General features: G+C 37.4%; 2 protein-coding genes across 2 annotated transcripts; both read left to right on the top strand.

The window, feature by feature from the left end:
• The first annotated feature begins 5,242 nt into the window (after window positions 1-5,242).
• LOC127131836 (F-box/kelch-repeat protein At3g23880) lies at window positions 5,243-6,985 on the top strand. Its single transcript, XM_051060732.1, has 4 exons — window positions 5,243-5,587; window positions 5,710-6,722; window positions 6,809-6,885; window positions 6,975-6,985. Exons 1-2 carry the CDS (start codon window positions 5,243-5,245, stop codon window positions 6,322-6,324), a joined length of 960 nt encoding a protein of 319 aa, XP_050916689.1. The 3' UTR covers window positions 6,325-6,722; window positions 6,809-6,885; window positions 6,975-6,985.
• LOC127131835 (DNA repair protein RAD5B) lies at window positions 6,605-7,840 on the top strand. Its single transcript, XM_051060731.1, has 6 exons — window positions 6,605-6,722; window positions 6,809-6,885; window positions 6,975-7,055; window positions 7,103-7,303; window positions 7,446-7,589; window positions 7,676-7,840. The coding sequence occupies exons 1-6, from the start codon at window positions 6,605-6,607 to the stop codon at window positions 7,838-7,840; spliced, it is 786 nt and encodes a 261-aa protein (XP_050916688.1).
• Window positions 7,841-15,044: the final 7,204 nt, after the last annotated feature.

Here is a 15,044-nt window from a genome sequence, read left to right as displayed (position 1 = left end):
ACCTGATAACGAGACCTTTTGTTTGGAAAGGCATCGTAGATCAACTCGTGATGAAGAAGCATGCCATGAAGAGCAACTAAGAGAGAGAGAGAGAGAGAGAGAGAGAGAGAGAGAGAGAGAGAGAGAGAGAGAGAGAGAGAGATCAAAAGACTTTGCAAGAAGTATTAGCTTGGAGTTGGGTCATCATCAGATATGATTCTATAGACCTAATTCTTTCCGCTTATGTTTTAGGATTATTGAGATTGTATTTCAGATTGTAACCTTTCCATTATTAATAAAATGAGATTTTCAGCATTTTAAAATGTATTATTTCCTTTATGATGTTTGCAATTTGCTTTATATATTGAAGTTCCTTGAAAACTTTTCATTTGCATTTGCATATCATGCATTATGTCGCATCTTGGTCTTGCTTTGTATAAGTTTTCCAGGTGTTTGATTTCTTCCTTTTCTTGGTCTCCGTTCAGAAAAGTTGTCTCACCAGTAGAACACTCGTGTTAATCAACAAAAGAAGATGGATCGTCTAGAGCAAGAGAATCATGAACTCCATGAAGAAGTGACTACTCTGAGGGAAATCTTTGAAAGGCTCACTCCTATGATGGATGTTCAAGAAGCTGCTCAGAATGAGCCTCCTCCTCCTTCCCAAACTCCGATTCAGAGGACTGTGATTTCTAAAATCAACTCTACATCCATTTTTGCGGCTCCAGTCAGTGCTCCGCATCATCAAATGCCTCCTGGTTTTCCCTGAGGTATGCCTACTCACTTTGTACCAGAAGGGTATCAACCAGCTATTGAAGTTCCCGTGGCTCAACTGGTTATGTATGTACCACCTCCTATGGTCCATGTTGCTCCTTATGTGGAAGAACCTATTCTCCTGTTAGTGTAAGCCCTAGAGGCCAATACTTTTGGTACTTGTATCGAATTATTTAAAGGCATTTTCTTTATTATGGTTTATTAATAAAGTCCCTGGAATAGATAGTCCGTTTAATGTATTAAGTGTGACTTAATCATGAGAACACATTAAACATAAGGACATTATTCTTAAAGTATCCGTAGTCGAGCTTTAGTGTGAAGTGGGATAACATTAAAGCATTAAGACTATTATGTTTGTAGACTGATGATCACATCTCATGGATCATGGATAAAGAGTTATCAAGTCTTAAACATAGGTATGAATATTAGGAGTAATATTTATACCAGATTGACCCGCTATGAGAATACTATATAGAAAGTTATGCAAAGTGTCATAAGTTATTCTCATGGTGATAATAGTGTATACCACTCTTCGACCTGAAACCACTATGGATCCTAGATGTAGAGTAGAGTGCTTTATTGCTGATCCAACGTTGTCCGTAACTGGATAACCATAAAGACAGTTGATGGGTACTCCACGAAGCATGCTGAGGGACATGAGTGTCCTAGATGGAATTTGCCAATCCTGCGTAACAGGATAAATGTCTATGGGCCCAATATTGAACTGGACAAGGGTGACACGGTCTATACCTTGTGTTCAATATAGACATAAGGGCAAAGGGGTAATTATACACATAGTTATTATCACAGGAGGTTTTGTCAGATCACATGACATTTTCGTGACTTGGGTAGCAGTGATGTGTTGCTAGATACCGCTCACTGTTTATTATGTTAAATGTGTGATTTAATATAATTGCCAACACCGCGAAAACCTATAGGGTCACACACAAAGGACGGATTGATGAGAGATAGAGTAACTAAGGAACACTGTAAGGTACGGTGCACTTAAGTGGGAGACAAAATATGGTAAGGTACCAAATACTTAAGTGATTTTGGGCATATTATAAGATATGGGCCAAAATACACTTAAGTGGGCTTTTTAGCTTGAAGCCCACACAAGTGGTTCTATAAATAGAACCCCTTGGGTAGAAGCATTGTCACTCCAATCCACTCAGACAGAAATTCAAGTAGAGACTTGGAATTTTGTTTCCCTCTTTCTCTCACTCAAAGCCTTCATTCATAACAACTAGCACTGCGATCGAAGGAATCCGTTCGTGTGGACTGAGTAGAGACGTTGTCATCATTCAACGTTCGTGATCGCCCCGTGGATCTGTATCAAAGATTTTGATCATTATCAGAGATCTGCACCAAAGGTTTGAATCGCCACAAGAGGTAACGATTCTATCACTGATCATGCCCATTCGTAAGGATCACTAAATGGAGAAATTTTTAAATTCCGTTGCGCCTTGGATGGCAATTCTCCTACATCTCCATGCTGACCAGCGTGAAACTGTTGGTGTCTATGAAAGGATGGATGAATTTCAAGATCAGTTTCAAGCTATACAGAAAGAGATTCAAGCTATGATAGGAAAAGAATTATTTGGGAAGAATGCTCATGATCTGTGCTTAGTTCCTAATGTGAAGATTCCGCATAAGTTCAAAGTTCCATATTTCGAGAAATATAAGGGTAACTCTTGTCCATTGAGTCATTTGGTGATGTACGCTCGCAAGATGTCGACTCAAATTGATAACCATCAACTATTGATTCATTACTTTCAAGACAGTTTAACTGGTGCTTCTTTGAAGTGGTACATGGGACTTGGTAGCACCCAGATCCGTACTTTCAATGACCTAGGTGAAACTTTTGTTCGTCAATATAAACATAATGTTGACATGGCACCGAACCGAGATCAACTACGTGCTATGTCCTAAAAGGATAAGGAAACTTTCAAAGAGTACGCGTAGAGATGGCACGAGTTTTCCGCGCAAGTCAGTCCTCCACTGGAAGAGAAAGAGATGACCATTAGACGATAGTACCAATCTAAAAGGGGGATTGAATAGATCGGTATTTAAATTTAGCGCTTTTTAAAAATGTTTTCAAAGGTTGCGAAAGCTCCCTAGACCACAATCGTCTAAACGATCCGTTAATGGAAAGATCAGATATGCGTGAAACCGAAAGGAATAACTAAGATAGAGATAATTAAAAAGCAATCTAAATCAATCGATTAATTACCACAATCCTTGATATCGTTACCTCTAACGATGTGTTAACACAATAATAGAACAGGTAAAATATTAATAGATTTGTGTGAGATTAATTTATCAAACACTTGGTTTGCACTCCACACCAAGTCTCAATTTCACTCAAATTGAATGTGCAAAATTTTACTTAGTTGCAATCAAAGTGATTGCACCAATTTATCGAATAACTACTATGCATAACAATTAAGTGAGATTGATTTTACTATTAATTTCACATAAAACGTAATTAATAAAGAATTTAAAGAGTTAAGAGAAAGAGAGAACAACACCAGATTTGTTTAGGCAATTCCCCTTTCGTCCTCGCTTAGGGTACGTCTGCCCCCAATTCTAAAACTAGATTTGAGATCTTTATTATCAAATTGCGAAGTTAATACAAGAGAAGATATGATCACAACCAACCAACCCCAAGTGTTGTTGTAGATCCTATTCACTTCTCTCCCCTTGATTCTAGTTGAATCAAGTCCTTCAAGAGTTCCGAACAAACCTCCTGTTATAGCTATCTTATTGCAAGAACTCCACGTTCTCCAAAACTCTAGCTCGGCTGATTTCGATCGAATGTGCGTGAAACCTCCGATTGTAGCTACCTTATTGCAAGAACTCCACGCTCTCCAAAATTCTAGCTCAACTGACTTCAATTGCAAGACGCTTGAACCCTAACCTTCCTTCACAATCCTCCGATTACCATTACTTGTTTGAACGAATCCGCCGTTCTTCAAACCTTTCACTCGGTTGAATCTATGAAGCAAAGATTAGTGCAAAAACCCCCCAATTCTTGGAGGACAAAACGCCAATGGTTTTATTTAAGAAAAACCCACTAAAAGTCTCTACCCAAACTAAGATAACACAATCCTATTTGGACATTATCACCCCAACAATGCACAATGATCAACAAAAAATGTTATGTGTAGTTGTTGAGAAATGCAATGAAGAATGAAGATGAAGAGCACTTTAGTGTATATCTTTCACTTTTCTTGTTATTTGTTGAAGAAGAGACTCTATATTATTTATATGATGCATGGACAAAGAAACAGATATAACAGAATAGTTTGCAAAAATGCATAGCATAAAATTAAGTGCCAACAGCGACCTGTTCAGACCCGAGGCAAAACTAGTCAAGTGAAGCAGGCGATGAGTTGACTCAAACAGGGGATGAGTCGAGTCAAACAAGGTTTTTCCAGAGTTCAGTCGACCTATGACTCGACCTGATCAAACTCGTGGCAACATGGTTCTAATAAAACAGGCAGTGAGTTGACTCAAACATGGGATGAGTCAACCTATGACTCGACCTGTTCAGACCGAGAGTTATGCTCCAAGTTATGAGTCGACTCATAGACTCGACCTGTTCAGACCCGAGAGTTACGCTCTAAGTCATGAGTCGACTCACAATTTTTTCGCTCTAAGTCATGAATCAACTCAAAGTTCTTAAACTGTTAAAAATGAGTTTTTGAGATGTATTTTGGTCAATTAAAACTATTATCTTATGAACCTAAGGTACTAACGATGACCAAGTGCATTATTCAAGTCAATGAGATGCTCCTATATGCATGGACACATTTCACTTATACTTTGAGCATGTTGGAGGATGAATACATTTTATGATATGATGACACCGTCCAAAGCTTACGTTATGAGCAACTAGAAAGGTTTGACATCATTAAAATAGGGACTAGGAATCTTTGCCCTCACATACTCCCCCCTTTTGATGATGGCAAACCGTGGCACAATTGCGTACTTTGATAGACATCCTCCCCCTGATTTTATACATGCCTTCAAACCATTATGCTATTATCACTACGCCAAAAAGGTTTTTTAACAGCGCATCTTAGACAGCGCTTTTAAAAGAAAGCGCTGTCTAAGGTTAAAATAAAAATAGAACACGGAAAATGTTCTAAAAAAATAATGAAAGCGCTGTCTAAGGGGGGGTCTTAGACAGCGCTTTTAGAAAGCGCTGTCTAAGACCCCCCCTTAGACAGCGCTTTTAGAAAGCGCTTTTATATATAGACCTTAGTCAGCGCTTTTGAGAAAGCGCTGTTTAAAGTCTTTCAATTAAAAAAAAAATTCATCTGATTTTTCACAAATATTTAAATCGATCCAAGTAAGTGCTTCTCTTACTATCCTAAATTGTTTATAAATTAAAAATAAAATCAGCAAATGAGGGAATGATAGAAGAAACAACCGCGCCACCAAAACCCTAACTTCACCATCACCGTCACCATCTTCCTCCGACACGATGCCACTTCCCACTCTTCCATTCGATGTTGTGGTAGAAATTCTCTCTAGGCTTCCTGTGAAGATCCTCATGCAACTACAATGCGTCTGCAAATCCTGGAAATCTCTAATCTCTGATCCCAAATTCGCCAAGAAGCACCTTCGCCACGCGAGTCAGAGCCTCGTCTTAACCGTCGGGGAACTCGATTTTGTCGTCATAGCTAACCCGCTCTCCTCCGTTTTCACAGAAGCGACCACCACAACCATACAGGTAGACTACCCTGTAAAAGATAAAGACGATTCCGCTGCCATTGTTGGCTCTTGTCACGGCATCCTCTGCCTCAGCTTCTGTTCACAACCAATGAAGGTGTCGCTTTTTTGTGGAATCCTTCCATTAGAAAATTTACGAAACTGCCCTCTTTGGAAGAGAGATGTCCCACAACATTATGTTTTTCCTTTGGCTATGATGATTTGAGTCACTGTTACAAGGTTGCTGTCGTTTGTTATCCACATACTCTTGTTCAGGGTCCTGTTAGCAATTGCAGAAATCTAGTAAAAGTTCATACTCTGGGAACCACTTCTTGGAGAACAATTCAGGACTTCCCTCCTAATACTCTCATTTTGAATGAATCAGGAAAATTCCTTAGGGGAGCTATTAATTGGTTAGCATATAGACAGAGGCATTCTTCATGTTGGGTCATTATGTCTCTTGATTTGGAGAAAGAATTTCACAGAGAGATACCACAGCCTGATTATGGAGGGATAAATGTGCTTAGTTTAAACATAGGGGTGTTGAGGGATTGCTTATGCATATTTTCTAATGCTGATACGTTTTCAGATGTTTGGCTTATGAAAGAGTATGGAAATAAAGATTCTTGGACTAAATTGTTCCGTCTTCCTCACACCAGAAATCTTGGTTCTTGGCCTCTTGTTTATGCACTTTATGTTTCTAACGATGATCAAGTGCTATTTGATATTGAGCGAGAAGAGTTGGTTGTTTACAATTCTAGAGATGGTACTTTTAAGGATCCCGGTATTCAAATCATAGACAAATGGATGGAATCAGAAGTCTACCATGAGAGTTTGATATCACCTTGCTTTTAAATACTAACATGTATGTTATGCTACTTGTGTATCAAGAGTCCATCTACTGGATTCTTCAACTCCCTCATTGCAACTTTTACGTTGATTTTCATTTGTGCTATGTTTACTGCTCCCTTCATGGTTTATGCTTAGTTATTGGTAGATGGAATTTGCAGCTTGAGAGATTGCTATGTTTGGTTTTTTGGTTTATTTGTTAGTTAGACTTTTTCTGTTTGTTCTTCTTCTGTGCATTTCATTATATGGTTTCTGATTTGGTTCTCTAAGATTGGAGTCAATTGTTATGCCTAGTAGAGTTGGAAGATCAAATCTTGGATATGGCAGTGGCAGCCGAAGTTCTATTTCTGGTCAAGAATCACACGGGATGTATAGCAGTCGGCAGGGAACAGGTTATGGTGGAGGTGAATTTCGTTGCAAATAGTCTGGTCTCTTCTTTTCAACATTGAAGTTTTCTTTACTTACAATTCTATTATTTTTTGTCTATCAGGATCTTATGGTGGCAGTGATGTTGGAGGCATGTACTCGTCAAGTTATGGTGGTGATTACGTTTCTCGTGGAAGTGATGTAATTTTCCCGTCCTTTCCCAATGTCAATAGGAATTAGTGTTCTGTGTATGTTTTGTTACATTCTTATGTATTGTCCATGCAATGTAGGTTGGCGGCAGCTCATGTTCGTCAATGTATTCTGGCAGAGGTGCCGGCGGCGGTAGCAGTTACATGGGCAGCGGTGGATCTGCACTTTGAACTGTTTGTCTTATTGCAGTTGTGTTTGTTTATTGTAGATTCTGGCGGATGCAATGGGACTTGGAAAGACTGTTATGACAATTGCTTTGATTCTAAGTAATCCAGGCAGGGTGAAGTCAGAAGACAGTAACGCAGAGAGCCTATATGACAACATTTTCTCAACTAAGAGGAGGAATATTAACAATGTAGAGGGTGGCACTCTGATTGTTTGTCCCATGGCATTATTGGGTCAGTGGAAGGTGAGATTCCTCTCTAATTAAGCCAATTAAAAAAGCATGGTTGTTCTTTTATATTTAAGCCAATTAAAAAAGCATGGTTGTTCTTTTATATATATCTCAATATTTATGTGAAAGGCAATTTACAATGGTTTATAATATCCAGGACGAGCTTGAAACACATTCAAAATCAGGCAGCATATCCATATTTGTTCATTATGGTGGGGGTAGAACTGATAATGTTGATTTGTTGTTAGAGTACGACGTTGTCTTGACAACATATGGTGTCCTATCAGCTTCATATAAAAGTGTAAGGAAATGTTTATTTGTATTTTATTTTCATAAATTTAAATAGTGAACCTCCTCATTTTGGATTCCCTGATTCTTTGAAACCAGGATGGAGAGAATAGCATCTACCACAGGGTCCAATGGTTCAGAGTGGTACTAGACGAAGCTCACCATATTAAAGCCCATAAAAGTCAGGTTGCCCAGGCTACTATTGCCCTGTCCTCACACTGCCGCTGGTGTCTAACTGGAACACCGCTTCAGGTTAATTATTGAGAAACATTTTGTGTAATTTATAGAATTGCTAGTAGAAAAGTACTCCTCCCATATAATGAGCTCATAGTTATTAAGCAAAAGAGTGTATTGTCAAGAATCTCTTTCTGAAATTGTGATGTTCTCTGTTTCAGAATAGTTTGGAGGATCTATTCAGTCTCCTGTCTTTCCTGCGCGTTGAACAAACTTGCTAGTAGATTCCTACAGAATTCTATTTCTTCTTCCCATTCTATCCAATCTCATGGATACATTGATGAGGTTTTGGGTCATATTCAAAAGGGTGAAACTGTAGAATGCTCTATATGTTTGGAATCACCTGAAGATCCTGTTTTTACACCATGTGCACATCAGTTTTGTAGAGAATGCCTATTCAATTGCTGGGGTACCTCAATGGGTGGCAAGTGTCCAATCTGTCGTCAATCACTCAAGAAAAATGATCTTATTGTACTTCCATCAGAAAGCCCATTCAAGGTTGATACTGAGAACAATTTGACGGAGTCTTCAAAAGTTTCAAGGCTGTTTGATTTCTTAGAACATATTCAGAAATATTTTGATGAAAAAAGTATTGTTTTTAGTCAATGGAATTCATTTTTTGATCTATTGGATACGTTATTGAAGTTTATATTAACATTGGTTATGTATAGGTTTTTGAAGTTTAAAATGAATTGAACTTTATAATTGTTAGGATATTCAAAGATACTACCTTAGTTATGTATTTTTGTCTGGATTAATTGTTTTCAATTGCTTTGATTATAAGTTATATCTGATAATGCATGATTTCTTTATTTTTTTGTTTTCAATTGCTTTGATTATAAGTTATATCTGATAATGCATGATTTCGTTATATTTTTGTTTTCAATTGCTTTGAATTGGTATATATATATATTTGTTAGCCAAAAATTGGTAGAAAAAAGGCCAAAATGGCATATATAAAATGTGATAATTGTCTGTCAAAATCTGGTTGAAAACAGAAATTCTGGTTTATAAACCTGGAAAAAATGTGGTTTAAAACAAAAGCTTCAAAAATTTTCGTATACCTTAGACAGCGCTTTTGTAAAAAGCGCTGTCTAAGGGGGGGGCTTAGACAGCGCTTTTTGAAAAGCGCTGTCTAAGGTATACCTAAAAAAATTAAAATAGGAGGGTCTTAGAAAGCGCTTTTGGCCAAAGCGCTGTCTAAGGGGGTGGGGCTTAGACAGCGCTTTTCAAAAGCGTTGTCTAAGGGGGGGGGCTTAGACAGCGCTTTTAAGATTTAAAAAAGCGCTGTCTAAACCTTTAGCAGCGGAGGTTTAGACAGCGCTTTAAAGCGCTGTCTAAGGCTAAAAAAAGCGCTGTCTAAGGTCTTGTTTGTTGTAGTGTATAAATCTGTTATTGTGTTTCCATTGCTTCTCCCCCTTTGACAACATCAAACAGAAACAATGATACAGTCAACGGGAAACAAAGATATTCATAAGCACTTAGTCAACTACTTTGCAACAGATAGACATTAACGACCATGCACATAACATGAAGTCAATGGAAGTATTATAGGCATAAATATTGCACGGAGCAAAAGAAAATAAGTAAATAACATTGCCATAATTTTTTAGCATAAACTTTAAGACAAATAAATAAATACAGTAACATGCATGATAAATATGATACCTAAGCAAGTTCAAGCATAATTCAAACATAGAAATTGATCAAACTTAGATCAAACCATAAAATAAACATCAAGAATTGCATTACATCGAACACATATATACATACATAGTTAATCAGGATAGTTCAAATAGATAGGAACGATATTACCTCTAGTGATGATAGACGACAAGTGCCCTCACGTAGCCCGCACTTGTAAATTAAGGAATAGACAGGCATATATATAGAGCAAGCATCATATATAGATTTAAAAGCGATACAAGATATCGAGAACACCAAGTTCCCTACGGATATGGAAGAAAGGCTCTGTTGCAAGTGGTTTTGTGAAAATATCGGCAAGTTGATTTTCGCTATCAACGTCCTCGAAGACACCATCACCTTTCTCAACATGATCCCTAAGGAAGTAATGCTGAATTTCAATATGTTTAGTGCGCGAATGTAGTATAGGATTTTTGGTTAAATTGACAGCACTTGTGTTGTCACAAAAAATGGGAATACGTTCAAGTTGAACATTGAAGTCGAGTAATTGTTGTTTGAGGCACAAAATTTGAGCACAATAATTATCGGTTGCGACGTATTCCGCCTGGGCTGTTGACAAAGCAACTGAAAATTGCTTTTTGTTGTGCCAACTCACTAAGGAACTTGAATAAAAATGACAAGTGCCACTAGTGCTTTTCCTATCCGATTCGCAACCGGCAAAGTCGGAGTCAAAGTAGCCAACCAAAGAACAATCACTTCCCTTAGAAAAACCAAAGCCCATACTTTGAAGTTCCACAGAGGTATCTAAGTATGCACTTGACGACCTTTAAATGTGATTCTTTGGGACATGATTGATACCTAGGACACATACATACACTAAACATAATATTTGGTCGAGATGCGGTAGGATAGAGGATGGAACCGATCATACCTCTATACCTTTTTATGTCTACGGCCTTACCATTTTCATCTCGATCCATATTAACCGCAATAGGCATTGGAGTGTCCATTACTTTGGAGTTTGCCATATTGAAGCGCTTGAGTAACTCATTGCAATACTTTGTTTGGCTCACAAAGGTTCCTTCTTCAAGTTGCTTGATTTGAAGTCTGAGGAAGTAATTTAGCTCCCCCATCATGCTCATTTCAAATTCTCCATGCATCAACTTAGCAAATTCCTTAACCAAATTTATGTTAGTAGATCCAAAAATAATGTCATCTACATAGACTTGAAATAAAATAGAGTGCTTTCCTTGACGCTTAATAAAAAGGGTTATATCAACCTTCCCTCTTGAGAATCCTTGTTCTAGTAGAAATTTGCAAAGACGCTCATACCATGCCATAGGGGCTTGTTTGAGACCGTACAAAGCATATTTAAGCTTATAAACATAGTTAGGATGCTCATAGTTTTCAAATCCGGGAGGTTGAGATACATAGATCTCTTCATTAATGTGACCATTTAGGAAAGCACTCTTAACATCCATTTGAAATAATTTGAAATTTTGAGAACAAACAAGGCAAGCAAAAGGCGTATAGCCTCGAGTCGGGCAATCAGAGCATAAGTTTCCTCATAGTCTACGCCTTCCTCCTGGTTATACCCTTGAGCAACAAGGCGAGCCTTGTTGCGAGTTATAACTCCATTTTCGTCTAACTTGTTCCTAAACACCCATTTAGTACCGATTACTCAATGGTCTCGCGGAGGGGGTACAAGATCCTACGCCTAATTTCTTTTGAACTGATTAAGTTCCTCTTGCATTGCTAAAAACAAATGTTCATCGAGTAATGCGTCTTTGGAGTTTTTAGGCTCAATTTGAGAGACAAAAGCAAAATGATAACAAAAGTTACTTATCTTTGACCATGTGGTAACTCCCTTTGAGATATCTCCTAGAATATTATTGATGGGATGATCCTTAGAAGATTTCCATTCCAAAGGAAGATCATTGTTATTAATCCAATGATCCTCCTTTTTCTTTTCAGATATGTGATCCGACTCCTCCTTAGCTTTTTCTGGATGGAGTTCAACACTCTTTTCTTCTGGATCTTTTATTATGTCTTCCGAAGGAACACCTGCATCATCAACAATAATACCTTCTCCGACAATTTTTGGATAAGATTCATCAAAGGAAACATGCATGGATTCTTCAATGATAAGTAACCTTTAGTTGTATACTCTATATGCTTTACTAGATTGAGAGTATCCGAGAAAGATACCTTCATCGGCTTTTGAGTCAAATTTACCAAGTTTTTATATACCATTATTTAATACAAAGCATTTACATCCGAAGACATGAAGATTTGAAACATTAGGCTTCCTTCCCTTTAGCAATTCATAAGGAGTTTTGTTTAAAATAGGAAGAATGAGTATCCTATTTAATACATAACAAGCCATATTTATGGCATCGACCCAAAAATATTTAGGAAGGCCATTTTCATTGATAATAATCCTTACAAGCTCTTCTAAAAGTCGGTTCTTACGTTCCACTACTCCATTTTGTTGTGGAGTTCGTGGAGCAGAAAAGTTATGATCAATGCCGTTTGTTTCACAAAATTCCTCAAAGAGGTGGTTTTCAATTTCACCTTCGTGATCACTTCGGATAGTAACTATGCTAGTGTTCAATTTGTTTTGAGAAATCTTGGCAAACTTTTCAAAGGCTGAAAAACTGTCACTTTTACTTGCTAAGAAGATGGTCCAACAAAATCTTGAGTAGTCATCTACTATAACAAAACCATAATAGTTTCCACCTAGACTTTTAATTCTAGATGGCCCAAAAAGGTCCACATGGAGAAGTTTGAGGGGTCTCGTTGTAGGAACAATATTTTTAGATTTAAAAGAGATCCTTGTTTTCTTTCCCATTTGGCACGCATCACATAAGTGATCTTTTGAAATTTTGATTTTGGAAAGACCAACTACTAGATCTTTTGTATTAACTTTATTTAGAAAGTCAAAGTTGACATGCACTAATCGCCTATGCCAAAGCCACGAGTCTTCACTCATGGAGACGAGACATTTAGCGCTAGTCAAAGATACTTCATTCAAGTCAAGCATGTATACATTATTTACCCCCCAACCCTTAAGCACATCATTCTTTTTATCATTATGTTCAATCATGCAACAATCTTTTGAAAACGTTACTTTATATCCTTTGTCACATAATTGGCTAATACTAATGAGATTGTGCTTAAGGCCTTTAACTAAAAGGACGTCCGAGATAGTAGTAGATGAGCGATTACCTACACTTCCTTTTTCGAGTATAGCTCCCTTGTTATTATCACCGTAGGTTACAAACCCTTTGTTCTTATCCACAAAGTTAAAGAACAAGGAAATGTCACCCGTCATGTGTCTTGAGCATCCACTATCAAGAACCCATGTTTTCTCCGTATCCTCAAGACATTCCACCTACAAATTTAAATAAGGGAAGTAGGTACCCAATTTTCATTGGGTCCTAGTTGTAAGACCCCAATTTTGGCCCTAAGATCCCTCATGGCCCATATCATACCATATCATGGCCTCAAGGATCTTTGCATGCCCTAGTTTCCCTCCTAGTGGGTGGGCTACCTAGTGAGTGTGGTTCTTGATCACCAAGCATGTTTTGCATTTGTATTTCATTGCTTTCATCTGTTCACTAACCAAAAGTACAAAAATATTGTCATCTAACCATGTTACTTGCAGTTGAAGCAATCTACAGTCAAAACAGCAAAAATCAGTCATTAAATAGTGGATGGTGGCCATTCTTGAAGAATTTGGGCACCATGATCATTCATCAAGAGCTCATATAAGTTGTGACATCATTTTGAATCAAGATATCAAGTGGTAGGGGCTTGGAATTCATCAGAACATGGTTCAGTCAAGCAAAACCCTAATAAAGTCAACTGAAGTCAACCTTGGTCAACTGTGCATTTAATCAGTGATTTGATGGTGGGAATTGGTCTGAGAGGTCTCATTCATGTCCATATAAGCCTCATATATCATGTCAAACATCATCATGGAAGAATTTGAAGTCAAACAAGAAATTTCCCAAAATAGAAAGTTGACCTATAATTGGAATTTGCCAAAAATGGAAACTTCTTGATCCTAAACCTACATCATGATACAAGCTTCAAATGAATTTTTGCCCAACATGAAAGTTGAAGATCTTGTTCTCCCATTTCCAAAAAGTCCAAGAACACTCATTTCCCATGAATGGTTGGCAAGTTATGATCAAATCATTCTCAAAAATATTTGAACTTCAAAAGGCCATATCTTCCAAACCATTTGGCCAAATTGGGTGGGGTTTTTTGCTACAAGTCACATTTGATGCCCTCTTTCCAAATATGTCATCACAATTCACCAAAAGTTCACCAATCAAAATGGCATTTTTGAACTAGCATGAATTAATTCAAGTGAGGTGAAAAAATGAGTTTTCAAAATAACCAATTCCAACCATTTTTACCACTTGCAATAGTTCAGAAAACTCATTTGGAATATGTTTGAGGCCCAATTCGCAGCTTTTGGCTCATGCACATGCAACTTGAAGTGAAATGCACAAATTAGCAAAAACACACTTCATTAGCAATTTGGATTAACATTTCCATTAACCAGCTAATACCAACACTAAACAGCACATATATACTTCATTCTCACTCTGAAAAAGCCCTAGCAGCCACTATTCACAAACAGAAAAACTCATTTCTCTCAAACACTCATTTTTCTTCATTTTACATTTTTGCTGAAAAACTCAAAAGAGCACAAGCCTTGGTCGATTGTTTCATCATATTTCAACCTTTTGAAAGCTTTAGCAAGGGTTATTCCTCAACTGTAAGCAAGGAATTGTGACTGTTATTCCCAAGCTCCATCCATGGCAGTCCACGATTTGAGCTGGAATCAACATCTGTTTCAATCATTTTCAGCCAAAGAATCATTGTATCACAATTGACCTCCAAATTTGGTGAGTTTTCGAATTTCACTATTTGCAAAACCATGATATGCTTTAGCTAGATCTCCTTGCCATGAGCATTTTAAGCTTTGAATCACTAAAAATGGTTGAGTAATTGGAAAGTTATGCTGAATAGAAATCTGATGTGTGAATATGTTTATGTTCGATTCATCCTTGTTAGCATGTTTTAATGAAAATGAATGCTATATTCTTGATGTACTTGGTCTGCTGATTAGAATGGTATGTTGGTTTTCCATTTCTGGGCAAGAATTTTTTTCACGAATGATGAACAAGATGATGATATTACTGTACGCATAAACCCTAATTGAAAACCCAGAAAAACGTGTTTGCATGTTTGTTCTACTGTTCCATTGGCCATGACGTATCAGCATGTGACACGCAGGATAAGTGGAACGCAGCGTTCCATTTAAGTTCCACATATTTACAAATATGCCACCGGTCGTGCCACATTGAACCATTAATCCATGTTGTTCTTCAATATTTATTTCATTTTGATGCTCATCTTCCAAAAATCATATCACATCCAATTTTAATCCAAAATTCATGAGACTTTTTGCATAATGTTCATCTCAATCTCTAGTTATTTGTCATGATTTTTCCAGAATTTTTGCATGAATGGATTTTTAATTGTGCTAGAGTTTTGTTCATGTGTCCATTTT

The sequence above is a fragment of the Lathyrus oleraceus genome, chromosome 3 (assembly GCF_024323335.1).
Source record: "Lathyrus oleraceus cultivar Zhongwan6 chromosome 3, CAAS_Psat_ZW6_1.0, whole genome shotgun sequence".
In the NCBI taxonomy this organism is placed as follows: Eukaryota; Viridiplantae; Streptophyta; class Magnoliopsida; order Fabales; family Fabaceae; genus Lathyrus; species Lathyrus oleraceus.
Note: the sequence above shows the minus strand (reverse complement) of the source record. Positions and strands in the feature narration are given on the sequence as shown.

What these genes read in the sequence shown, in the direction of transcription:
- LOC127131836 (XM_051060732.1), top strand. Translation starts at nt 5,243, where the DNA reads ATGCCACTTCCCACTCTTCCATTCGATGTTGTGGTAGAAATTCTCTCT. An exon ending in TCTGTTCACAACCAATGAAG is followed by an intron (nt 5,588 to 5,709) that starts GTGTCGCTTTTT and finishes CACTGTTACAAG; the next exon opens with GTTGCTGTCGTTTGTTATCC.
- LOC127131835 (XM_051060731.1), top strand. Translation starts at nt 6,605, where the DNA reads ATGCCTAGTAGAGTTGGAAGATCAAATCTTGGATATGGCAGTGGCAGC. An exon ending in ACATGGGCAGCGGTGGATCT is followed by an intron (nt 7,056 to 7,102) that starts GCACTTTGAACT and finishes TGTTTATTGTAG; the next exon opens with ATTCTGGCGGATGCAATGGG. An exon ending in TATCAGCTTCATATAAAAGT is followed by an intron (nt 7,590 to 7,675) that starts GTAAGGAAATGT and finishes CTTTGAAACCAG; the next exon opens with GATGGAGAGAATAGCATCTA.